This window comes from Globicephala melas, chromosome 16 (genome assembly GCF_963455315.2).
Source record: "Globicephala melas chromosome 16, mGloMel1.2, whole genome shotgun sequence".
In the NCBI taxonomy this organism is placed as follows: Eukaryota; Metazoa; Chordata; class Mammalia; order Artiodactyla; family Delphinidae; genus Globicephala; species Globicephala melas.
The window spans coordinates 142,028-167,063 of NC_083329.1; the positions used below are offsets into that span (position 1 = coordinate 142,028).

At 56.6% G+C, this 25,036-nt stretch overlaps 2 protein-coding genes across 16 annotated transcripts in view; one reads left to right on the forward strand and one right to left on the reverse strand.

Moving 5' to 3' along the window:
• Positions 1-17,158, reverse strand: part of LOC115839881 (mitochondrial ribosome-associated GTPase 1) — a 31,971-nt gene extending 14,813 nt beyond the window's left edge. The window contains exons 1-10 of one of the 15 annotated variants that reach the window (XM_070043928.1): positions 17,082-17,158; positions 12,663-12,750; positions 9,157-11,762; positions 8,174-8,660; positions 7,089-7,288; positions 6,874-6,975; positions 5,274-5,526; positions 4,439-4,551; positions 3,546-3,703; positions 596-1,536 (exon numbers count right to left, since the gene is read on the reverse strand). In XM_070043928.1, the coding sequence (XP_069900029.1) occupies positions 1,333-1,536; positions 3,546-3,703; positions 4,439-4,551; positions 5,274-5,526; positions 6,874-6,975; positions 7,089-7,288; positions 8,174-8,660; positions 9,157-9,340 (1,701 nt within the window). In that variant the 5' untranslated portion in view covers positions 9,341-11,762; positions 12,663-12,750; positions 17,082-17,158 and the 3' untranslated portion in view covers positions 596-1,332. Of the gene's footprint in view, positions 1-595; positions 1,537-3,545; positions 3,704-4,438; positions 4,555-5,273; positions 5,527-6,873; positions 6,976-7,088; positions 7,289-8,173; positions 8,661-9,156; positions 11,763-12,046; positions 12,751-17,081 lie in introns of those variants that run through there. The other 14 variants (XM_070043925.1, XM_060286677.1, XM_070043930.1 and 11 more) reach the window with 14 other exon arrangements.
• A 35-nt stretch (positions 17,159-17,193) lies between these two features.
• Positions 17,194-24,480, forward strand: ECHS1 (enoyl-CoA hydratase, short chain 1). Its single transcript, XM_030832188.2, has 8 exons — positions 17,194-17,348; positions 18,521-18,718; positions 19,193-19,320; positions 20,152-20,251; positions 21,476-21,580; positions 22,049-22,168; positions 23,279-23,346; positions 24,317-24,480. The coding sequence occupies exons 1-8, from the start codon at positions 17,261-17,263 to the stop codon at positions 24,380-24,382; spliced, it is 873 nt and encodes a 290-aa protein (XP_030688048.1). The 5' UTR covers positions 17,194-17,260; the 3' UTR covers positions 24,383-24,480.
• Positions 24,481-25,036: the final 556 nt, after the last annotated feature.

Sequence of the window (25,036 nt, forward strand, 5' to 3'; positions counted from 1 at the left end):
CTCCTGAAGCCCAGATTTCTCTCAGCTGTCTGACAGGCAGGTGCCCCAAGTGAGACAACTCCAGGGACACAAAGCAGTGGACACACAGACAGACCTCTGGGGGCAGAGGGAAGGTCCCTGGGAGGGCGATTTGACCCAAGATGAGAAGTCAATAAGAAGGTGCCAGGATGAAGGATGGAGGGCGTGTCTGGCACCACGGCCCAGAGCCTGGCCACTTGGGGCTGAAGAGAAGCCCAGAGGCAGTTCTCCAGGCATGCATATACTCCTCCAGGGAGCCAGGGCCCCAACCCAAAGCAGGACACACCCTGCAGCCCAAGGTCTGAGGAGGGTCAGGAGCCACTGACCTCGAGGTAGGTGCCAGGCCGGTGGGCGCCAGGCCGGTGGGCCCCGTGCCTGCCACATGGAGTCCCAGCCTCTGCAGCTCCTGCACCTCCCTGCACAGGCTAGCTTCCAGCTGCACCGCCTCCCCGGGATGGTCCTGGAAAGATGCCCAAGCTCTGCCGTGGCAGCCATGAGACTGGCCATTGCCACCCTCACCTGAGGCTTCTGTCCTTTCCTCAGCTGTGAGATGGGGGCCGTGCAGCCCATTCCCTGGAGCTCTGAGGATGCAGCGAGGGAAGATGAGAGAAGCTGAGCACAGCACCCAGGCCCCCGATACACTCCCCACCATCTACCCAATCACTGCCCAAGAGACCCTGACACGCTCACCCCAGCACCGCCCAGGGCACCCTCACACGCTCACCCCAGCGCCGCCCAGCGCACCCTCACACGCTCACAGCAATGCCGCCCAGGGCACCCACTCCTCTGCACCCTTCAGGCCTCACTGTTCACCTCCTCCAGAAAGCCCTGGGCCCTCGGGTCAGAAAAGGGTGCCCCCTCCCCCGCACACTCCTGTCTCACACTCACTGGCCCTCGCCCAGACCGTAGGGCAGCCAGTGCCTGAACAACGGGGAGGTCCACTGGCTCTGCTGCCACCAGCAACGAGAATTCAGACACCCGTGAACACACCCAGGGTCCAGGGTGGCCGGGGTAGGCGGGCCACGTGCTGGGGGCACAGGGCCCTGCAGTGACCGGAGCCCGGGGCACGATGAGGACAGAGCAACCCATGCTGCAGCTCCGAGGCATAAGGACGACTCTGGACAAAGGACACTTTTACACAGTTTATGTTCTTCCAACCGCATCAGCAGCAGCATCCCACCCCTCCCTTCTCCAGGAAGACGTCGCGCTCAGCTCAAGTTCAGCCCTGGCCGGACTCCAGCGACTTGGGAAAGGAGGGAGCTGACCCCAGTGACATTAACATCCCAAATCCCAAGCCCGACTGAACCTTGTCCATCAAAGGAAAGGGTGGGGCCAGCCTCCCCGGGACCCGGGAACTGGGGGAGCAGAGCCGAGCTCAGAGCCGGGCTCAGGCCGCTGTGCCTGCGAATCCCACAGAGCGATGAGCCGGTCAGCCTCCCTCCAGCCGGACAGCAGAGCTCCGTGCGTGGTGGAGTAAAACGTCCGGTGTGTGGCTTCCCCTGCAAACAGGACCTGGAGCTGCAAAGAAGGGTGGGCTTAGGGTGGGTGCCAGGGGTCGGCCACAAGCCTCACACGCTCCTCCCCAAACACAGAGCGAAAAACCAAAAAGACAGACATCAGCAGGAAAAAGATAAGAAAATTCAAGGGCCAACTCAGAAGCCCACCATCCAACCAGAAATCCAGAAAAAGAAAAAGGAAAAAAAAAAAACCACGGTGAGGTAATTCAAGAGCATCCCAGACGAGTGAATATGTGCCAGAAGGCAGCGCCGCTGGGCTCGGAGTGAGCGTGAGTGTGGGGCTTCCTGCTCATTCAAGCTTCCTCAGAGATTTGAAAACCAGGTGACACAGGGAAGAAAGGCATCGGAACGGCCTCAGGCTTCCAGCAGCAACGCTGGAGAACGTCTTCAAAACCCTAAGGGACATGGCTCTCCAAGCAGCATTTACACCCAACGTGGGGCTTTACACGGCTGCGAATCCTCGGACACTCCTCCCACAGAAAGTGCGGTCTGCGTCCGGCCCCTTGAATCTGGGCGGGTTCCTGACCACTTTGTCCAGCAGGTGTGGCAGGAGTGGTGCTTCCTGACTTCCCAGCTCCGTCACTGGAGCGATGCAGCTGCCCCTCCCCAGAAGGCCTGCGCTGGAGCCCCAGGCGGCCACAGGGCAGCGTGACGGCCACCACTCTGTGAGGAAGCCACATGGAGAGGCCTGGGCAGGTGCTCCAGCCAGCGTCCCAGCCATGCTCAGGACAGACATGAGAGAGGCAGCTTCAGATGACCCCAGCCCCAGCCCTGAGTCACCCCAAGCCCGTCATCTTCCCAGCTGAGACCCCAGATGTCGTGGGGCAGAAACAACTGTCCCACGGTGCCCACCTACAGAACCCATCGGCCCAGAGAAGTGGTTGTTCCCACTGCTGGAAAAGAAACAAAGGCACCCTTGCCAGCTCAGCTGTGGAGAGTGCCCACGGCAAACAGGGTGTGTCAACAGTGAGTAGCAGTCTTAGCAAAATTACTGCGGCACACCTTGGAGGGTGGGGAGAGGTCTGAGGGCTGGGTGGGCAGATGAGTGCAAGAAAGCTAAAACTTTATGTGCCGTGGTGAGAATTCAATCAGTAATTCTTAAGACTGAAAAATCAAAGAGCACTTAGAGGGACTTCCCTGGCGGTCCAGCGGTTAAGACTCCGCGCTTCCAGTGCAGAGGGCGCGGGTTCGATCCCTGGTCGGGGAACTAGGATCCCACGTGCCTCGAGGCGCGGCCAAAAAAGAAAAAGGCTTAGAAAACTGAACACAGAATGTTGGATGATGTGGAGCAACTATTGTGAATTTTTAAGTGTGATAACAGTGCTGTGTCCTTGATCTTTTAGAGACGCACACTGAAATATCTGCAAATAAAATGACATCACCTGTGGGACATGCCTAGTAAAGGTATGGGGGAGGCCAGGGCAGTGAGACACCAGGAACGGACAGCTGTGAAGCTGGAGACAGGAACCCAAAGGTTCTGCCAACCTTTGTAACATTTCAAGTTTTACACAGTTACATGTTTTGTAAAAAGTGGTAGCACTATAATGGAAAAGAACCTGAGAAAAAATACGCACGTGTGTGTGTGTCTGATTCACTGTGCTGTACACCTGAAACTAACACAACAACGTAAATCAAGTATACTTCGATTTTATAAAATGGCTTTAAAACAGTGGTAGCACAAGCCTGCTACTTAGAGCAGAATCAGCCTGAAGAACAGTCTGGGAAGGGGCAACGGCATGCCCCCCAGCAGAGTGCTGTATTTTGTTTATTTCATTTTGTTAGCCAGCACCATAGAATCCTCTGACGCTTTAAGCCACACGTATATATAATTCTGATAAAAATAACACATTGTAAAATTACTGTTAGTTTCAAAAAGAAAATGGACTCTGAGTCTCGGGGCCCCAGCCCCCCACTTGATCGCACCCAGCATCCCTGGCCTTCGTGGGACCTATCCCGGGCCCTGGGCCTTCAGCGGGACCCCAGTGCCCTCGCCAGGCAGCTGCGTCCTACCTGGGCACCCCTGCCGTCCGCAGGGAGAGGCTGGGCTAGCAGGTCCAGGTCGTCCCCGGAGCTGCCCACGGCCACATAGCTGTAGGAGCCCCGGGTGTATGGGGCACTGTGCCAGCGGGACCTCAGCACACTCCTGGGCGCGGGGAGCCGGGGATTCCCTAGACCAAGAGACACTCGCATTAACAAGGAGCCTCTGGGACTTCCCTGGTGGCGCAGTGGTTAAGAATCCACCTGCCAATGCAGGGGACATGGGTTCGAGCCCTGGTCCGGGAAGATCCCACATGCCGCGAGCAACTAAGCCCGTGCGCCACAACTACTGAGCCTGCGCTCTAGAAGAGCCCGTGCTCCTCATCAAGAGAAGCCACCGCAATGAGAAGCCCACGCACCGCAATGAAGAGTGGCCCCCGCTCGCCGCAACTAGAGAAAGCCCACGCAGCATGGAAGACCCAACGCAGCCGAAAGTAAATTAATTAATTAATTAAAAAAACAACAACAACAGCAACACCAAGGAGCCTCTCACCTTAAGGACTCTTAGCAGCTAAAAGCGAGAGATACTGCCCGGGAGAAAACCAAGCCCAGAGGGTGTTAGTAAGGGGCTCCCCGCATGAGGCCCTAGAAGCAGAGCCCCCGACAGGCACCGCCGCCTTTCCCAAGCCTCAGCGTCTTGCCTGTGAAGCTCTGATTAGGGACAACTGTGTTCATCTTGGTGGCAAATTTTAGAAAAGAGAAGTGGGAAGTGTCCCTCAGAGACAAGAACTCTTAGTGACGCACTAATGGGAAGGACAGTCCCCAGACACTCAGGGCTGAACCCAGTTCCTGTCTGGTGAGAGGTCTGGCTCCTGTCAGAGACCAGCCACCAGGGCAGGAGGCGGCATGGCCCCTGCAGTCGGTACCTGTCACCCTGCGGAGCACCTGTGTCAGAGACAGGAGCACGTCCTCGTCCAATAGCGTCTCCATGAACTCAGACTCGAGCCCTGCGATGAAGCCGCAGAGCACCTGGCTGGCCCTGCTGGAGAGAAGCAGCGCTGGGACCAGACCCGCAACACCCAGACAGCCTTCACCAGGGCCAGTGGCTCCGCCAGTGTGGCCGTGAACTCCCAGGGCCCCTCGACATGGGGTCTGCAAGGTCAGAACTCTCGGGGCACTAAGACGATTCCTTCTGTCTCCACAACTGAGCGCCGGTGGGGACGGCCACCCCCAGCACCTTCGGGGACTCAACAGAACCTATGAACAGAGCCGGTGGCTTCCCTGCCACCCACACGCACCGGGAAACGCCCCACCACTGCAGTGTCCCGTGAGGCAGCGAGTCACTAACTGTATCAAGTCCTGACCCTCGGGTGCGTGTCTTCCTAATACCCCGCGTGACGGGCCGGAGGGGACGGGGCACACCATGCGGACCCTGGCTCGGCTGCCAGGGGCATTCGGGCCTGGGTATCTGGCAGACACTTTCTTGTAAATGAGCAAAGTGTGTCTCTTACAAGGAAAACAACTGCAAGTATTTATTACACGTTCCAGGTCCCAAGAGATGCTGACAAGCAGCACACAGTGGGTCTCCATCTGTCCCTGCACGGGGTGGGCCCAGGGTGTCTGTCTCACCACTCAAGGTGCCCTTGGGATCCCTACCCATTCCAACTCTCCAGAAACACCTCACAGAGAATCGACATAGCGCTGGACCCCACGCAGAGCTCACACCAGGTTTCCTTGGAGAAACCTGGGAAGAGCACGTACCCGAAGGAAGGCAGGACCCAAAAGCCAACAAGCTTCTTGAACCAGGCATCCTGCAACTTGGGGGCGGCGTCCTCCAGGGGCGACGTGTCCCTCCACACCACCTGGATGTGCTGGCAGTCTGGCTGCCAGAAAGGCTCCTCAAACTCCAGGAAGATTTTATTGTTGGTCCCAAAGCCTATTTTCCTGATCGCTTCCGCCTTCTCGGTGGGCAGCGGTGGCTCAAAGAAGGTGTCCAGACGTTCTTTAAGAAAACCTGGAATTCATAAGTAGACTCGGTTTACACCACGTCAATCGCTTAAACCAGAACTGATAGCCACAGGAAGGCACCCTGACCCCGTCACAGGAGTCAGAGAAAGAGGTGTCTGGGACCCACGCAGGCTGGCCATCGGGAATCCTGGCCAGCACCTCAGCGGAGGGACACAACAGGCCCCCTGAACACCTGGCCAGGCAGGAACAGGCCGCATGGCCCCCGGACTCCTCTGTGGGGACAGTTCTCCCCCCTGAGCCTTCTGCCTCTCAGTCTGCCCAGGGTTAGCTTGGAGGGGCAGCGAGACATACCGGCTTTACCCAGAAGCCACCTGAAAATTAAGCAGGTTCAGCCCAAAGTCAAACCGCGAGGAGATGAAACATTCGCAGCACAAGCCAACCTCGCAGGTCTGCAAGAAAAGGACGAACAACCCCACAGGAAGCAAGGCACCAGCCGCGAGCATCCACAGAGGGGACCGTCCCTCCACGGCCGCCCTCTCAGTGCAGAGCTTCAACTCAGTAGTTCCTGCTACTGGAATTGATCCTACACATATGCGCCCACAAGTGTTTTTAAACACACACGTGCACAACACTGTGTGCAACAGAACAAGTGAAAACCATCTAAATTTGCATCAGTATCAAGTAACGACACCTACATACAAGAAAACACAGTGTGGCTGTAAAGAACAAACGGGACAGGTGCCTGGCCCCCTGTGAACAGTGACCACACAGCCGTAGCGATGCACCTACTGACTGCAGCAGCTTCAGTGACCACGCACCACCATTGTGCATGAACAAGGCCGTCCACGTAAGAGAAAACACACCACAATAGACCTGTCTGTGCTGATTCGGAAACGAAGGAGCAGCAGAACACTGTGCTAACACGCGTGGTGTGATTCCACCGTGGGAAAAAGGAGCCGGGCACTGAGCAGGCTTATCCACACCCAACTCTCTGCGAGGGGACAGGCGGGACCTGTGGGAGGTGGGCAGAGACTCTTGCCCTTCATCTTCCATCCACTCTGGCACCTGCTAGCTTTGTGAACTTGGGCAATTAAGTGACTTATCTCTGTTCGCATTTGTCAAATGGGGATGGGGCAGATGTGTCCCCGGCTGCCTCAGGAGTAAATGAGATGAGCAGGCACAGACTTGCTTTCCACCATCTCCACCTTTTACCCAACTGCCCGCTCCTACTCCAAGACTTGCGTGTGAAGCATCAGATCTGGAAGCAAATAGGATTATACACACGACTCCTTCCTCGATTACCACCGGGACCTAAACTCGAGACCCGGCTTTCACGCCCTCTCCGCCGCTAAGGAAGCAGTTCGGCGAACCTCCCAACCTTTCCCTAAATTACCTCCAAAAGGAGTAAGACTCTTGCTGCCCTGCATTTTCTCTTCCTGTGAAACTTTATTCCAAAGCGCTCGACTGCTACAAAGCACAACCAAGTAACTCTGTCCTAAACCCAGAAAGAAAACGCAGGCTTAGCAGCCAACAAACGCCCTAGAGCCAATGAGGCTGAAGAAAGCCAGAGGCCAGGGGCCCCTGGGGTGGGAGCTGGAGAGCCTTTACCTAACGGCACGGTGACGACCACGTGATGCGCTGGGAAGCAGCCTCCATCCTCACATTCCACCAGCACCGGAAACGTCTCCCCAGGAGCAGAAGCTTCCTCGAAGCACCCATCCCAGTGAATGGTCTTCACTGGCTTGTTAAAAACCATCACGTCCTTGGGCAGGGAGGCCATGATGCGGTCTGTGAGTCCTTGGTAGCCTCTGGGAGAGACAGAGGTGTCCCGTGGTTCGACCAGGCCCTGGAGGTGAGTCTCTGAAACAAGCCCTCCAAGCTCACACCAGATCAAGGAGCTGCAAGGGGCTGTGGTCTTGGCCTGGGGGCCTGGCTCAGCCAGGGAGGAGAGCAGGGAGGGAGGGGGTCTCATGGGAGGGTTAAATGAGCAAAGGGATGCGAAGGTAACCTGTGGAGAGCAGGTTCCTCCTCACCAAGCCCAGGGCTCTTGTTCTGGGCATCTGCCTGGTCACAGTGCCCTCCCTGTGCAGGGCAGTCCTGGAGAGTCTTGTGAGTGCCCCATGGGGGAACAGCCACATCGACACAGAGGAGGGCCTGTCTGCCCATCTCTGAGGTCGAAGCCCCCGCACAGTGCTTACAAGCAGGCGGCCTCCTAAATGTGGGAGGAGTTTTTGCGGTACCCGGGCCTCCCACTGCTGCGGCCTCTCCCGTTGCAGAGCACAGGCTCCGGACGCGCAGGCCCACCGGCCATGGCTCACGGGCCCAGCCGCTCCGCGGCATGTGGGATCTTCCCGGACCGGGGCACGAACCCGTGTCCCCTGCATCGGCAGGCGGACTCTCAACCACTGTGCCACCAGGGAAGCCCTTAATCACTTGTTTTTGAGAACAATTCTTTTCTTTTTCATAAGTGAGCAAAACTAGGGAAGTAAATGACCAATCTCCCTAAAACAGGGAAGACAAACAGCCCCATGTCTCTCCCACCCATCCCCTGCCTGCCAAAGCTTGGCCTGAGGTACGGGTAGGGACCCCTGGGGTGCATGGGGGGTACTTGGGGTGCATGGGGGGACCCCTGGGAGGCACGGAGGGGTCTGGGTACACGGAGGAATGTCTGGGTGGGTGGGGCACGCACATACCCAGGAAAGGTGCAGTCCAACCCTGGCAGCACAGTGTACTCCCCGAAAGGTGCGAGGGCCACCAGGTCCATGCTGTGGGTACCGCTCACACAGCACTCCACGTTGAACAAGTTGTTCAGGATGGCCAGCTTGAGCCTCTTGGTCTCCTCCTCCTCTGTCCAGCCGGCCATGTGCTGGCAGATCTCCTTCTTGAGGTACTCCCCGACACTGGGGGCGGGGGTCTCAGCCGCATGCAGGAACTCCCTGGTCTGGTCTATGAGACTGTAGAACAGTCTGGCCATCTCCGCCACCAGCTCAGGGCTCACACTTCCCCCGGAGCTGGCATAGGACACAGAGGGCAGGCCCACGTGACCCCCGGTCTCGATCAGCTGGTTCTCCTCCGACAATGCCTTCTCCCCCAGAAGCCCGTACTTGGCAGCCAGCTGGAAGACGGGGTTGCCCTGCGAGGGCCCATGGATCCAGTGAGCGCCCACCTCCACCACAGCACCTGGGAGGGAGCAGGAGAGGCGACTGTGAGGCTCCCTCACCTGAGCCCTTCTTCTGTACACGGAGCCCTGCCCTTCCCAAATATGCTCTGAAAATCAGCCGGAGGCCCGCACGGTCCCTGAGGACCACAGACTCTCCCGGCAGGGCCCATCAGACCTAGTTTAAGAGGAACACCCGGGAGGGGCGACCTGGAGGCTGGAGGGGGAGCTACCTGCGGGGCCAGAACCGGGGGCAACTGTGCATTGCCACGGGTTCCCCATGCACGGCAGGGGCCGGCCCTGCTCATGCGGGCAGCTGAGTTTCGGGGACCAGTGAACTTCGGTTTATTAACTGAAGCAGTGCGAGGATTCACTCAAGGGGCCAGATAAGGGTTCCGGGTCGCTTAACCCCGGACGGAGGCCGAGCCAGGAGTCGGCAGAGCTCTGGCGGCACGGATTGGGCTCTGGGAAGGGGGTCCGGGAAGGAGTTCCGGGAAGGAGTTCCGGGAGGGCTGTTACCGAAGCTGCGCTCCGAGCGGATGCGGCCACCGGCGCGGGCCGTGGCCTCCAGAACCCGCAGGTGCGGAAAGGCCGGGTGGCAGCAGAGCCTCTGCGCCGCGCCCAGCCCCGCGATGCCACCGCCCACCACCAGCACCCGCGGGCCGCGGCCAGGGGCCTCCGCCTGACGGTCACTCGACTGCATCGCGCCGTCCCGGGCAGTTCCCGCGCGTCCCCGCCGCTCGGAGTCTCGGAGAGCCGGGAAGAGACGCGAAGTTGGCCCGGGACGCGGGGCGGGGCCGGAGTTTGAAGGGGGCTCGGGGCGCGGGGCGGGGCAGAAGGCGGGGCCAGAGGTGGACAGGGGCTCAGGGCGCGGGGCGGGGACACGGGGCGGGGCCGGGCACTTGGGGCGGGGCCGGAAGTGGATGGGGGCGCGGGGTGGGGCCAGAAGAGGAAGGGGGCCCGGCACGGGGCGGAAGGCGGGACTGGAGGTGGAGCAAGGGGCGTGGGGCAAGGCTGTACCCCCGCGTCGGCCCCCCTTGGCTCCGCGCGCCCCTCTGGTTTGGGCCTGGGGCAGCCCCTATGGGTCTGGCCCACGCCCTAGGATGGTAGCGGAAGGCCGCCGGGGAGGGCGAGGGCGAGTGCAGAAGGGTCCGTGAGTATTCCCCGGTACCGGCCGGTGTGGGCAAGCGTCCCCACCGAGGGAGAATCGGGGCGGCCGGCTGGCCAGTCGGGTTGTGTCCCCTTCCTAAGAAGACGTGGGGACGGCGACCAGAAGGCGGAGGAGGAGCCTCCTAGCTTCAGACGCGGAGGCGAGCGCCGTCACCTCCCGACCCGGTGGAGCGCGTGGACGGTGGGTGCTGAGATGTCAGGGCGGGACGGGGAGAAAGCCTCCAGGCGACGACACTTTTGTGTGTTGTGTGTGTGTATATACACAGTCACAAGTCTACAAACACAGGATGCAGCACACATAAAGTACAAAGTTCAAGATAAACGGTAAATGGAGAAACAAGTCTTACGTCCCCCCTCCCCCTCCGGCCCCAGGAGAGGAAGACATATTCAAGCCTGCGGCATTTCTGGAGAATTCCTCTAGTTCCCGCAGGTCTCCCCTACTGCCTTGCAGGGATTAGAAAGCTCCTGCCTTCTGCTAAAAGGGTCCTCAGGCTTCCCTGTAAACCCAGTTAGGGCACATCATTCCTTCTCAGCCACACTTGGGTACCGCTGCTCCAAACCACGGCGCACCCGTGCCTCCGTGGACTTTCCGTGGCCACCTGTTCCCTGTGGGGTGAGGGTAGTCAGGGAGAGGAGCTAGCTCCCAGGCTGGGTAGGTAGTCTTTCTGTTTGGGGTGTTCCTCCTTCTCCAGGAGGAGCCCTTCTCGCTCCCTGTGTTGCCCTCCTCAGCCATATATTCTTGTTCTTGGATTCACTTTCCTGTTTTGGTGAAGCTGAAAAGAGGTGTCTGGGAGATCATTTTTTTAAAGATATTGCAAAGCTGAAAATGTCTTCATTTTGCCCTCATACTTGATTTGTAGTTTGCCTGGACATAGAATTCTAGGTCAGAATCTCCTTCCTTCAAACTCTGAAGGCATTGCTCCCTTTCTCTTCCCTCCTAGGAGTGTTGTGAAGAAATCCACAGCTATTCTAATTTCTAATCCTTTACAAGCAGTGGGGACATTTTCCTCCCTGGAAGTTTTTAAGATCTTCTCCTGAAGTTTCACAACGTGGTGCTTCCATGTCCCTCGGTTGTTACTGTGTTGGGCACTCAAAGGGCCCTCAGTCTGGAAACTCCCATCCTTCAATCCTGGCAAATGATGTCATTGATTATTTCACTAATCAGTTGTTTCTACTGATGACTCATCCCTAAGCAAGCTCTTGAGGGTTTACTCTTACCTCTTCCTAAAGTCCTTAATTCAGGCTGTCAGACTGAGCCTGGCCCTTGAATGCTCACGTATGTTCTCTCCTGTTTCCCACCTTTACATTTCTGCTCTCCTTTTGTTAGGTAGTTAGTCAGACATTAGCAGCAAGGAGGTGACAGTGGCGAGAAAGACGAGAAGAAGCAATCGAGTCACACCCAACCATCTGGGGACTCTCCCCTGACCCCACCCAGAACAGTTGAAACTATGGTCATATTGTGGGCAGCTTATCCTGTTAAAGAGGGGCACAGTAACACAAGGGAACTTCCCTGGGCTGCGCATGCCCAGACCAGACAGGTGTATAACCTATAGTAAACCCAAACTCATTATACCATCATTATAATAAAATCCATGTATGGTTTTGCCCCCCGCCCCCGTGGGCGTTTCTTAGCGATTGAAGGATGAGAGAATGCGCAGCAGTAAACTTGTTACAGAGCTTGGGACTGTCGATCAAATAATGATCCCCTGTCACTCGCCCCCGCCTCCCTGCAAAATGCTCCTTAAAAGCACCCTTAAGCCTGGGGGCTTCCCTGGTGGCGCAGTGGTTGAGAGTCCGCCTGCCGATGCTGGGGACACGGGTTCGTGGGTTCATGCCCCGGTCCGGGAAGATTCCACATGTCGCTGAGTGGCTGGGCCCGTGAGCCGTGGCCGCTGAGCCTGCGCGTCTGGAGTCTGTGCTCTGCAACGGGAGATGCCGCGACAGTGAGAGGCCCGCTGCAGCATAAATAAATAAATAATAAATAAATAAATATCACCCTTAAGCCTGTATGGGAATGCTGCTTTCAATTCACAGAAACAGCCCACTCTCTCTCTCTCTCTCTCTCTCTCAGAGTGTACTTTTGCTTTGATAAGCTTTGCTTTGGTCTTGCTTCACTTCGCTGAAACAGCCCGCTTTCTCTCTCCCTCTCTCTCTCCCCCTCTCTGGGAGTGTACCTATGCTTAAATAGACTTAGCTTTATGCTTAAGCTTAAAGCGGTAGTTTGCTATTCTTTGCTTACTATCGCGGAACCAAGATTGCTGGTCCGGGTCTTCCGTTGACCTCCTTGGTTAGATCTATTTTGTTATAACGCACGTCAACCCGGTGACACTTTCTGTGTGATTTCTTCCATTGAGGCTTTCGTTTCTGCTGTCATAGTGTTCATTTCCAGGAGCCCTTGCTTCTCGTACAAATGCTTCTTTTTAGAAAGGGGAGGGTGTCTTCTTGCTTCATCTTCCAGGGAGATTGTCCTCGCTGGTCTGGAGGCGTGAAGTGCTATGCTTCTGCTCTGTTGCTGTGCTCTGGGTTCTTCTTCCTGTTTCTTTTGGCTCTGTCTTCCAGGAAGAAGCTCTCTGAGATGTCAGGTTATGTTTGTCTGTCTGCTGGTGATGAGGAATGGTAGACCAGATGGCTGTTTGTGAGTGGGGCTCATCAAATTTGAGCTTGATTCTGGGTAGGCTGTTATTTGGGGAACCTCCATCCATATCCCTAGGTCTTTCCTCTTGGGTTGGTCATGCTCCCTGGGAAGAGTCTTCCAGTCTCCTGCGTGGAGCATATAGACCTGGCTGCCAATACTTTGGGAGCCAAAGAGTGGACAGGAGTGGGGAGGGTCAGCTTACTGGATGCAGTAGACCCACCTCCAACTGTGCCTGCTGTCCCCTTCCTGGAATCCCTGTTTGCAGAGAATAGCCTCCCAGGATGCTGCCAGTCACCCAGTGCCACTTCCTGGAATGTGAAAAGGGGTTTAGGAATCTAACTGCTTCTTAAGCAATAAGACAGTACCTATGCAAATAATCAAGCTGTGAAGACTCACCCCTGAGTAACGGACAGAATCCCAGCCCTCATGGAGCTCAGTGAGTGGAGACAGAAAACAGTCGCATAAATATGTGGTCATTTCTCCAATGAAATGTGCATGCAAGGGATGCCTGCCCTTCCAAAGAAAGGCTTGGGGACAGCTGTTGCCGTGGACCCGAAGCGGTCCCTGAAGACTCTCCCATTTTGTGCCCAGACTGCAGGCTGACCGGCTGCTGATCCTGAGCAGTTTCGGTGGCTGGTCTTACAGGCCGCCAAGCAGGTCAAGGTGCCCGCGGCATGACTGCTAGCAATGGCCCGCTACCCGGGGGCCGGCAGCAGCGGAGGGTAGCTTGCGTGCTGCTTGCTGGGCCCGTGGCCCTGGGCTCTTCACTCTCCACTCCCCACCCCTACACCACCCAACCCGCGGAGCACCCCCTGCCCTTCCCCCGTCTCTTGAGTCCTGCCTCCCCAAGCTCCTACCCCACCGCGGCCCGCGAGAGATGGCTGGTGACCCCCCCCACCCCGCCCCGCGCGCTTCACGCTGGTCGCGGTCCCCCCACCCCCCGCAGGGAAAGAGCCAGGATGAAGCGCCCCGCTCGCAGCGGAAGAGGACGCCATGCGTGCCCGTCCCGGGCGGGGGCTCACCTCGTCCGGTCCCCGCAGGGCAGGAGAGGCACGAAGCCCGGCAGGGAGCCCAAGTCGCGCCTTCGGCGATGGCAGTGACCACTGGACCCAGAGGCGGCGCGGGGTCAGCAGCGCCAACTCCTAGCTAAAGCGCTGGGCCTGGGACCAGCCATAACGCTGAGCCAGACACTGGCCTTGTCACTCAGCCTGACATCCCGCAACTAATGAGGAAACCCCAGGCAACCTGGCTACTCTAATGAAACAGCCCATCTGCGTGCAGCCACCCTGACCCTGGTGTCCCTGTTTGCAGGGGGAAATTTTACCCCCCATTCTGCCACCTGAAGCAAAGTCCCCAGCTCAGTGTAGCTCCCTCCTGTGAGGTTCCCCCAAGGTTCAGCTAAGCTGAAGCCCAGCGGGGTCACTGGGCTGCTGCCAACGTCCCAGTGGTCTGGTCTACCCTGGGGACGCTTCAGCCTGCAGACCTTGGGTCCCAGCTCCACAGACAAATACACCACTGGTCTCTGGGTCCCTCACAGGTATGCCCACAGTGAGGTCCCTGGTGTAACCCCTGAAATCAAGCTACTGGAGCAGCCTCGTGGGGCTGTGAGAAGCATGTCTGTGTGCTCATCCTGCAGTGCAGGAGGCCTCCTTGCTGGGCCTGGGCCACTCCGGGCACACTGGGGCCTCTCTCTGGGCTGCCAGCGGGGCCCAATGGCTGCCGCCACATTCTCAGGTTGCAGCCCCACTGTCGTCGTCCCATCAGCTGACTCTGTCACCTTTGAAACTACCCTGTGTCCTGTGTTTGGCTTTCCCATCCCTTCACAGTTGCCACTGGCCATGCAGCAAGGGCCCTAGTCAAGGCCCTAGTCAAGGGCGAACAGGGGCTACTCTTCGTTGCGGTGTGCAGGTTTCTTATTGCGGTGGCTTATCTCGTTGAGGAGCACCGGCCCTACGCGCGTGGGCTTCAGTAGTTGTGGCACAACTTCCCAGACCAGGGCTCGAACCCGTGTCCCCTGCATCGGCAGGCGGATTCTTAACCACCACGCCACCAGGGAAGCCCAGGCAGGTACCTCCTGACTGTCAGTTACAGACCTAAGGAGAAGGATCACCAACAGGAGATTCACTGCATCTCACGGGGAAGTGATGGCGCAGCTGCCAGGCCAACGAGAAGCTGTCAGCACCCTGAGCTCTCCTTTTCCTCCAACTGACTTTTCTTCAAAACAACCCCTCCCAACTTCCTCCTTTTTCTCTATAAAATAGAGAAAACTGGTAAAATAACTGGCTGTTTTATTTTTTAGGTTAGCAAGTTGAAAGTATTCTTTATATATTCGAGACACAAGACCCTTATCAGATCTATGACTTGCAAGATTTCTTCTCATTCTGTGGGGTGGCTTTTCACTTTCTTCATTGTATCCTCGGAAACACAAAAGTTTTTAATTTGCGTGAAGTCCAATTTATATATTTTTTTCTTTTGTCACTTGTGCTTTTGTCCCTAAATTACTTCATGAAGGATAGCAGCCACCTGACCTCAACACCAGCCCTGGGGGGGTTAGGAAAAAACTTCCTTTACTTTCGAGCCATTTCCCTTTGGGTACCTGTCACAGTACTGCAGCCCATACTAAGACAGAGGCTCCTTTGGTAAAGAGTTTTGGTAACGTTTCTCTTTGCATGAAAATGTCTTTAGTCTATCCTCAGCCCTGAAATAAAGTTTTGCTGAGTATTCAATTCTGATTTGGATTTTATTATTTACCTGAAAATATCCGTTTTGCTCTTCATTTGTAGATGACCTTTTTCTTTCTTTCTTTCTTTTTTTTTTTTTTTTTTGGCCTCCCCACGCAGCTTGTGGGATCTTAGTTCCCTGATCAAGGATGGAACCCGGGCCCCAGCAGTGAAAGCATCCTAACCACTGGACCGCCAGGGGATTCCCACGTACTTGATCTTTTTATCTCCACCCTTGAATTTGCAGAACTTGGGCACGAATACAAACGGAGGCCAATAATATGTGTCTAAACATTTGAAATTTATAAATCAAAGTAATTTAATGATTTCATTGTTAAAGTTTAATTACATCTTATTTTATACAAATAAAACTATTCACAATCTAGTGTTCAATAGATACCAAGTTACCAATGTAAAGAGTGTTATGCTGCACTCCTGTTATATCTAGACCTATAAATACATACATTTCAGAGTGATATGAATTGTTTAATGTTGCAAAATGTTCCTCAGCCACCTCGTGCAGCTGCTATGAATAATACTGCACACACTTCATGAGCACCTGGACCACGAAATGGGACAGGAAGAGAAATAAGAAGGTGGATGTTTGCCACAGTGCTTGGCAATGAAAAACTCAGTTACATGATGCCTCTAAAAGGAAGCATTTTGTTAATAATTTATCTTTTCCTTGTCTAAGCACTTACTTCTGCCTCTCAACTCCTTCCCACACTGCTTAGCAATATTATCTCTGATTTCTCCGTGCTATTGAAACCAAGTCCCCCTAAAACCGAGTTCCCTTACTGAGTTCATGATTCGTCTCTCCACCCAAAACTTTATTCCCTTTCTTGTTCCCTCTGACCTCAATCCTGTGCTAACTGAGCACTAATCAACCAGAGTCAGGTGACTAAGATGGCTGCTGTTGATAACATCGCTAATGTACTGAAATTGCCCTTGTAGACACCATCGTTAATACACACTCAGGTTGTTTCTCCAGGGCAAGATGAGCTCACAGACGCCCCAGCCATGGACCGCCTGGCCTGAGAATGTATACCAGAGACAGCCTGACTCCTGAAACTAGATTCAGAAATGTCACAGAAATGTCACAAAACAGTGATGAATCCCAGCCTCTTTGTTCCCCTTTTTAAAAAATCCCCTCAAAGATCAAGTTGGTCGGAGGCTTATCTGAGCTGGTCTGAGTGGATCTGAGGCTTGTCTCCCACTCCTTTGCTTGATGTCCTATAAACGCCCGCTGTCAGAGTCTGGCTTTCTGCGCTGGTTACAACTGCACGTTGCCCTGAGGGCTGACTTCAGGTCACAAGTGTATCCGCCCAGCTCTAGCGAGCTCCAGTCTACCCGTCCTCAGCAAGTTTGGCTTTCCATGCCCCACAGCCACTGCCTCCAGCTGCGAATCCGGGACCCAGCTGTGGCTCGAGGCGCAGTCACCCGGGTGTGGGGACGACACGCTTGCCCCGCACCCAGACACACGCCGTTTCCCGGAAACGGCGCGAAGGGCCAAAGGCTAAGGGCACTGCCGGGGCCTGAAGAACAGAGGCGGCGCAGGCCGGCGGACAGTTCCGCCAGGAGCCCGGCGGGCCAGCACCGCGGGCCTGCGCACTCGAGAGGCCTCCCGGCGGTCCCTCTCGACCACGAGGGCGTCCCGGCCGGCCCCGAGCGGTCACACCCCGAGCTCGGGCTGCGGCGCGCGGTCCACGCGTCTTTCCACCCCCACGGCTCGGCCATCCCGGAGGGTTTGCTCTCAGGTCTTCAGGGCTACTTCCTACGGCTTGGGGTCCGCCAAAGGCGGCGCGGATCAGGGTACCCACCTGAACCTGAACCTCCAGCCCTCGTCCCCGCCCCGGCCCCTCCTCCTGGACACCGGTGCCCCTCCCCCCGCCCCCTGACCCCTGTCCCCGAACACTGACCTTCACTCCTAAACCTCAGGCCCGTCGCCCCGGCCACTTCCGCCGCCCGGCTTATCTCGCGAGACCTGCGAGATCTCGCGATGCTGGCCCGTGGGCGGGGCGGGCCCTGACTGGTGCGGCCGGGGGGCGGCGGCTCCGCGGGGCGAGCGGCCGTAGCGACCTATCGTCACGCAAGAGCCATGGCCGCCCTGCGCGCCCTGCAGCCTAGCGTCCGCGTCCTGCTGTGCACTTGGCCCGGCTGCCCCGCGCCGCGCTCCTTCGCCTCCAGTGAGTGCGGGGCCGAGGGGGGCGGGCCCGCGGTGGGGGTCCTCCGGGCCCTCATCCCAGGGCCGGACCCCTCCCAGCACCTGCTGCCTGAGCTCGCGGAGCCCTGGGGTCACTAGCGTCTCAACTCCGAGGACTCGGGACGGAGTGCCAAGACCTCTGGCCATTTCAGCGTTCGGTGTGAAAGTCCTCAGACTTTAAGAGAACGTGCGGTTAGCGCCTCTGCAATTGGAAAGGGTCGCACGTGCTGTCCTGCAGTGCCTCCTGCCCAGGCCTCCCCATGTCCACGGCTTCTGCCCGGGTGTGTCTTTCCGGTTCTGCCCCACCCCAGCCAGCCGGGCGCCCCTCCTCCTCTCTCCTGAGCGCACTCGCCACCCCCCCACCCCTCATTTAGCAGGAACTCTTGGCCATGTCGATGTCGCTGGGAAAGAATCTCTGCGGCCTCTGCCTTCACCTGTGTGTCCACTTGACCTAGCTACCAGGTCGTGTGGGTTTTACCTGAGTTCTCTTTGACCACCCGCTTCTACATCCTGGCCTGTACCCAGCCATCATTCCTGGTCTTGTATGTGACAGGCATGCTGCCTTTACACGTGTGATTTCAGTCACGTCCCCACAAGCGCATGGGATAGGTACCGCGATCCTTGATTCCCCATTCAAGGAAGCCACCACGTTGGTTAACCTTCTTCTCCAGGTCATTGCTGGCCCCAGCTCTGAGCGGGCCGCCCCCGCCCAGACCCTGGCAGTTGCCCTTTGCCTGAGTACCTCCCACCAGGCTGTCCACCCAGCAGGGCTGGAACTCTGTTCTGTTTGCAGCTTAACTGCCCTCACCTAGTTGGCATTTGTTTAAAGAAGGCGTTTCCTCATTCCTTGTTTCTACAGGATCCCAGGCTGTCTCTAGTGCGCATCTTGGGAAGCGCTGACCAAGGCATTCAGGAGAAGGAAGGCTGCTCTTCATTGCTGGGTTTTTTTTTAACTTAAGGAAGTGTTCCAATATCTGTGAAAGCAGAGAGCACTGTAAAAGCCACCCATGCAGCTACAAGCTGCATGATGCAGCCACCAGGGACTGAGCAGGGGCCCTCAGGGGTCCTGTCAGGGTCACTCTGTCCACTGACGGGTGCATCCCCCCAGTTTGGTGCCTCCGTGAGTGGACATCCCCTTTTCCCCTCTCCCCCCAGGCGCAGCCTCTGAATACATCATCACAGCCAAGAAGGGGAAGAACAGCAACGTGGGGTTGGTCCAGCTGAACCGCCCCAAGGCACTCAATGCGCTCTGCGATGGCCTGATCACGGAGCTCAACCAGGCCCTGCAGGCCTTCGAGGAGGACCCGGCTGTGGGGGCCATCGTCCTCACGGGCGGGGAGAAGGCGTTTGCAGGTGAGGCGGGCAGTGTGGTGGCAGGCTGCCCAGGTGTGCGGTCGCACCCATGGCATGAGGCAGGCAGCCTTACACCTCCGTGAATGCATCAGGAAGGTTCTGCGACTCAGGGGTTTACTTACGTAAAGGGGACCAAACCCCAGGCTGCTTGGAGGGGCCCGTCTGACGTTTAACGTTGAATGTGCCCCGCCAGCAAAACCAGTCTGTTCAGGGGCAGTCACGTCTCGGGTGCGGGTGAATAGTGAGTGAGCCCTGCCTCTTCTGAGTCCCCCTCCGCTCTGTTTCCTGTCCACATCCGTCTGCATCACCTCCATCAGCTCGTATCACAGCGTATTGCACTGTACCCCCAGCCCAGCTTTGTGTCCACGTGGCCATCCCCTGCAACCCTTGGTGCCTGCGGGCGGGGCACACTCAGTAGCTACCTGTTGCTGTGGGGTCTCTGCTCTGGTAACTGGGACCTCATTTCCACCACAGCTGGAGCCGACATCAAGGAAATGCAGAATCTAACGTTCCAGGACTGCTACTCCAGCAAGTTCTTGAGCCACTGGGACCGACTCTCTCGGGTCAAGAAGCCGGTCATAGCTGCTGTCAATGGCTACGCCGTGAGTGCCCGCCCATGCCACCTCCTTGCACTCAGAACACCTGAAGGAATTGTACTTGTGTGTGTGCAGTAGAACTGATTTTTATCGGGGGGAGACCTGAGTCTCGTTCCTAGGCTCGCAGGCCTTTTCTGACTAGTGACGCTGAAGAGCCAAGAGCTGTAAAGGGAGGAGGTGTTTCAGCATCTGCCGTGTTAGTGGGGATTCAGCTGTTGGGCTTCAGATTCCTTTGTTAGTAAAGTCCCCCCAGTCCTGAGGCTCCCCGGGAGTGCTTTTCCCCCACGGCAAGGTTAAGGGCACACGTGTTGGCTCTCTGTGCAGTTTTGATGGCTTCCCAGCCTGCACTGCCCTGTAAACTAACCTCTTTCACCACTGTTGAAAGCTCTGCCTCCCCTGTTTGGTCCATCGGGGTCTCCTATAGGCGCCTGGACAGCTCAGAGGCTCTGGGACTGGTTGTGGCCTGTAGAGAAGCCAGAAGGGCGTTTGAACTCACGATTCCTTAGTAAAGCTCCCTTGGGGTCAGCGGGTCAGCGGGCAGAGGTTATAGCCATCGGTTCTCCCCCTCCTGGCTGCCTTCGAGCCCCCCCGGCAGAGAGTGGAGTTGCCACGAGAGACACTGTAGGACCTGCAAAGCCGCAAGCATTTGCTGTCTGGCCCTTTACAGAAAGTTTGCTGGCATCCACGGTATAGGTAATTTGTGGGAACAGTTAACTAACTTTGCATCTCTGTGTTAATCTTTGCTGTACCCTAGACTGTGTTTCACTTTAATAGAAAATTCAAATAAGCAGTGATTTTTGACCGGGTTCCTCCGTGGAACCTCGTGCTGTTTTGCAGCTTGGTGGTGGCTGTGAACTTGCTATGATGTGTGACATCATTTATGCTGGAGAGAAAGCCCAGTTTGGGCAGCCAGAGATCCTAATAGGAACCATCCCAGGTAAAGACTGATGGTAGCTTTGGTATCGGTTCTTCAAGTCATCGTCCACAATCTGCCCGCATCTTGGGGGCATTTGGGCTGTTCCAGTGTCAGACAAAAGCACGTGGGGCTGTCGTGTGAGCCTGGACGGTGGCTGCCTGTCTGCACACTAAGGTCACGTGGGCACAGCAGCGCTGAGAGTGGCTTGGGGGCCTCGGAGTTGTGCCGGCTCCTCTGGAGTGGCTGGGTCCCTTGTCCGACACGAATAGGAAAGGCTGGCCACATGGTGGATTCTAACCGCAGAGTCTTGCTTATGAGCCACATCTGCGCTGGATCTTTATTGGTCAGCAGCTCAGAGAAGAGAACACGCTGACCACGGGGCAACACTGAGAGCTCACGTTTCAGTGGCCAGAGCAAGTCCCATAGCCTCACCCAGGTTCAGAGCAGGGAATCAGATCCCCCATGGGCAGGGCGACAGGAACAGTGGGCCAACAGTGACACCTCTGCCCCTCGGTCCACCTGACGAGGACTTCGGGCTGTGTCCCCACGGGGTCTCTGCCTTGGGTGTAGAGCCTGGAGCCCAGAGCCTCTCCCGAGCCAGCTGGGCTGGGCAGGGAGCAGCCGTGGGGTCAGGAGAGCGTGTCTGAGGTCAGCTGAGGGTGACCACCAGGGTCTTCCCATCCCAGTGCCTGAGGTCTCCACTGCATTGAGGCAGTGTCCAAGTCTGCTGGACTGTGGGTGCCCCCCTCAGGTGGCTCCTTGGCTCGGTCTGGCAGCCCTGGGGTTCACCACGGGCGGATGACCGGGCAGACCACTCTCTTTCCAGCTAGAGGCCGTGGAGTGAGCAGGAGGGGGTGGGGAGCGGGGCCGGGGAGGCGGGAACCCGGAAGAGAGGAGCGTCGTCCCACACCTGGAGCAGAGCAAGCCGTGCTCGAAGGCTGCCCCCCAGCTGCCCCCTGGGTTGGGTTGAGTCAGGGTCTGGGGCCCTGGGCCGCGAGCTCCTTGTGTCTGTCCGTAGTCTGACTTCTGCATGAGAGGTACTGGTGCAGGGGACCCAGGGCACCAGGCAAGGGGTCCCGAGTGTGGAAAGGAGCCTCCCCCGGCTTCCCCACCTGCTGGACGCCTGGGTTCTGCCCACCCACCCCACCCAAGGGGCCCATCTTCAGCCCTGGGGCACTTGGGGACAGCACGTCTGTGCATCCTGGCTGCAGAGCCATCCGTGCCCAGCAGCCCTCTGCCCTGCAGGTGCAGGGGGCACCCAGAGACTGACCCGTGCCGTCGGAAAGTCACTGGCCATGGAGATGGTCCTCACTGGTGACCGGATCTCGGCCCAGGATGCCAAGCAAGCAGGTACGGGCCACAGCCTCCCGTGGAGCTGCCCCCTCAGGAAGCTGAGTGGAGGGGGAGGGCTGCGTCCAGGGCCTCCCACCGGTGATGAGCACAGAGCTTTCCCGTGTCCTGGGAGCCCAGGAGACTCACTGCCTTTGTTTTTTTATTTGAAATACCACATGCTCAAAGGAGTGACTGAGACATGCATGCAGGTTAAAGAGCAATAGTGAAACCGCCCCGCTTCCCAGAGCCAAGGTCAGCAACAGGGTCTCCGAGACCCTCCGCAGGCATGCCCTCTCCTGGACCCTCAGTGACCTGTGACTGTAAGAGCCCAGTGACCGCAGCAGCCAAGGGTGGCGGCCCTACCAGGGGACACCGTGGACCCTTTCCTGTGTCCCCACTGCCTTGTCGGCACCCAGAGGCCTGTGCTGTGGCTTAGAGAACGAGAACCAGCTGCTGCCACGTGTTGTTTACCTTGTTGTGTTTTAGGTCTTGTAAGCAAAATTTTTCCTGTTGAGACACTGGTGGAAGAAGCCATAAAGTGTGCAGAAAAGATTGCCAGCAACTCTAAAATTGTAGCAGCGATGGCCAAAGAGTCAGTGAACGCAGGTAGGGAGGAGAGCGGAGCTGCGAGGCTTGACAGCGCGGGGTCAGAATTATGCATCTTAACCGGTCTCGACAAAAATTGTTAGGATTCTTGGTATTTCGATTTTGGTTCTTCGTAGAGTTCTGGTTTCTAGTTGCTCGCTCACAAATTCTGTTGAAATGGCCTGAGCTCCCCTTGGAAGCAGGACCCGAGAACAGGGCCAGCCTGGGGGACAGGCGGCAGGGGGCTGGCGTGCAGGGGAAGCCCGGGAAGGGTCACCTGGGGAACCTGGGAGGAAGAGGCTCCTCTCGGCCAGCAGCTCCGCCCATCTGTCGGGGATGAGCTGGGGGCAGAGAGCATGCTCCCGGCTGTCGCTGTGGACTGGGCGTCCTCTCTCTGCCGGCGGGGCAGCTCTGACCGCCCCTCCTCAGAGTCGCTAGAGTGTTAACATGACGATTTGTTCTCAGCGTTGGAGTGAGGCTGTCCCTTTGCTCCGTGTCGCCTTTCAAGAGGACGGTGAGCTGGGACAGCCGTGTGTGCCTGCGGCGAGCCGCTCTGCCCCCCGTCTCTGCTCACCGGCCTCCCAGGCCCCCGGCCTCGGCCAAAGCGTTCACACAGGCACTAGCGTGTGGAGCGTGCAGCAGGGGAGGGGACGTGCCGCCAGGCCCAAGGCACCTGTCACCTTGGCTGGGCGCTGGCCTCAGGGACCCAGCTACAGGTGCCGCCAAGGAAACGCTTCCGTGAGCCTCGCACCTGCATCACCTCCACTGCAAAGATGGCCCGGGACTCACTCTGTTCTGCACAGAGTTCTGTTTTCTGGGTGTTGTCCTTAATTATTTGTCGTGGTTTTTGAGTTCAGTGTCGTGGGCTTCCTCAGCCCTCTCGTGACTGGACAGAGTTTGCCGTCCCACCTTCCATCCAGGTCCCCGTGCAGGACACTGGGAGGCCGGGAGCAGTATTCACTGGGCATCTCAGCTGGGGTGGTGCATTTGAGCAGCGAGGCTGTACTTTAAACGTCATCGGTGAAGTCAAAGTCCACATCAGTCCCCGAGGGTGTGTCCTGCCTCCACGAAAACGTTCTGCGTTCCCACATCTGGCATCTCAGCTCCTAACTTCAGGGTTTTCTTTTTCAGCTTTTGAAATGACATTAACAGAGGGCATTAAGTTGGAGAAGAAACTCTTCTATTCAACTTTTGCTACCGTAAGTAAGCCTCATTCACGTGGAGAATCACACACGGTCCAGCCATAGACGTTCCTGGCATTTCCTTATAGGTTTTATCACTAAATACCATTTCTCTTTGGTCAGAACTCTTAGCTTCCCCTGTAACTGGACCACATGTGTTCTATCACTGAGCATTGATTTTTTTTCAAATAAGTACAGTGTGTGGAAGTTCAAAAGTACAGAAACTTACACAGGGTTATTTCCTATTACAAAAGATCTTACAAATTGCACCCTTAAACAGCAACTCCTGTATTTAAAATGCAATCCATTTACTCATAATTTTCCTAGATTGTTCCAGTTACCTGGAATGGGGCTCGAATATATTATACTGTCATAATCTGAAGCCTTGGAGCATTATTTTCTAGGATATCTGCCAGTAACTCAAAGGAAATCATTCTCTTAATGGTCATTAAAACTGATCTTTTATTATCAGAAAGTCATATCTAGGTGTTTTATAAAAGATTAAAAATGGCTTTAGCTCTTGAGGAAGTGCAGGTGCGTGTGTGCACATGTGTGTGACTGCATGCGTGTGTGCGTATGTGCACACAGAGGAAGGTATGCAGAGGTAGAGCTTGGATTCTCGTGTCCTGCTTCCTGACCCTCAGGACACCACCTGACCTAGAGCGTGGCTAAATCCAGGTCATGATTTGGTGAATGACCCAAGTATGTGCATCTGAGGTTCTCTGTAGATGGGAGTTTGTTCGACTCATAGGTTAGTGGTTCCTGAATGACCATCACAAAGGCGGGGCGGGGGTGTTTAATGGAAAAATACCCATTCCCAAGCCGCCCCTGGGAACTGGGATCATTCACAGTTTTCGAGGTGATCCCGCTGCAGAACCCAGTGAGTGGACGGCCAAGGGCAGGGAGCAGCCCTGACACAGGCAGAGCCTGGCGCCTGGACCCCACGCAGAGTGACCATCCATCTCTGCCCTTCCCCTTCTCTCACCAGGAAGACCGGAAGGAAGGGATGTCCGCGTTTGTGGAGAAGAGAAAGGCCAGCTTCAAGGACCAGTAGGAGCTGGCTGCCTGTGCCTCAGCTCCTCAAGTTAAAGAGGAAAAACGGCCTGTCAGCTTCAGAACAAATAAATCCTCTTTCAAACGCAGTGTCAGTGACACACAGCTTCTCTCCAGCTGTGAGGGGCCCTGGGGGGCTGTGTGGGCTCTCGCCCCCCCGAGCAGCAGGGGGCCTTCACCCGGCTCTCGTGAGGACCCCCAGCTTGGTCGCGGTGTCGTTTGCAGCCGGTGGACGTGGCCGCTCAGAGGGATGGCCTCGCTGCTGAGCCTTTAAAGAGACGTGCTCTTGACTAAATGACAAACTTCAGGTCACATTATGCCTTTCTTTTAGTTATCGCTAGATTTGAATGTTCTGTCACTTTTTAAAACTTGTCATTCTCAGTAACAACATTCAAACAGAACAAGGCTCTTAAAGTAAGGCACCCACGTCCCACTCCGAGGGTAGCCACTGTTCACACGTTCGTGCCTTTCCAGGTGTCTTTCTGTGCCCACATGCATGGACACATGCTCCGGGGTGAAATTACGTTTTCTTTGAACAGAAATGGTTCTCCACGCACACGTTTCTGCAAGGTGCACTGACCACCGTCTGCTTCTGGCACATAAATGCACCCTATCCTTCTGTTTGACTAGCATTTGTTTTCATTTTTCCCATTTT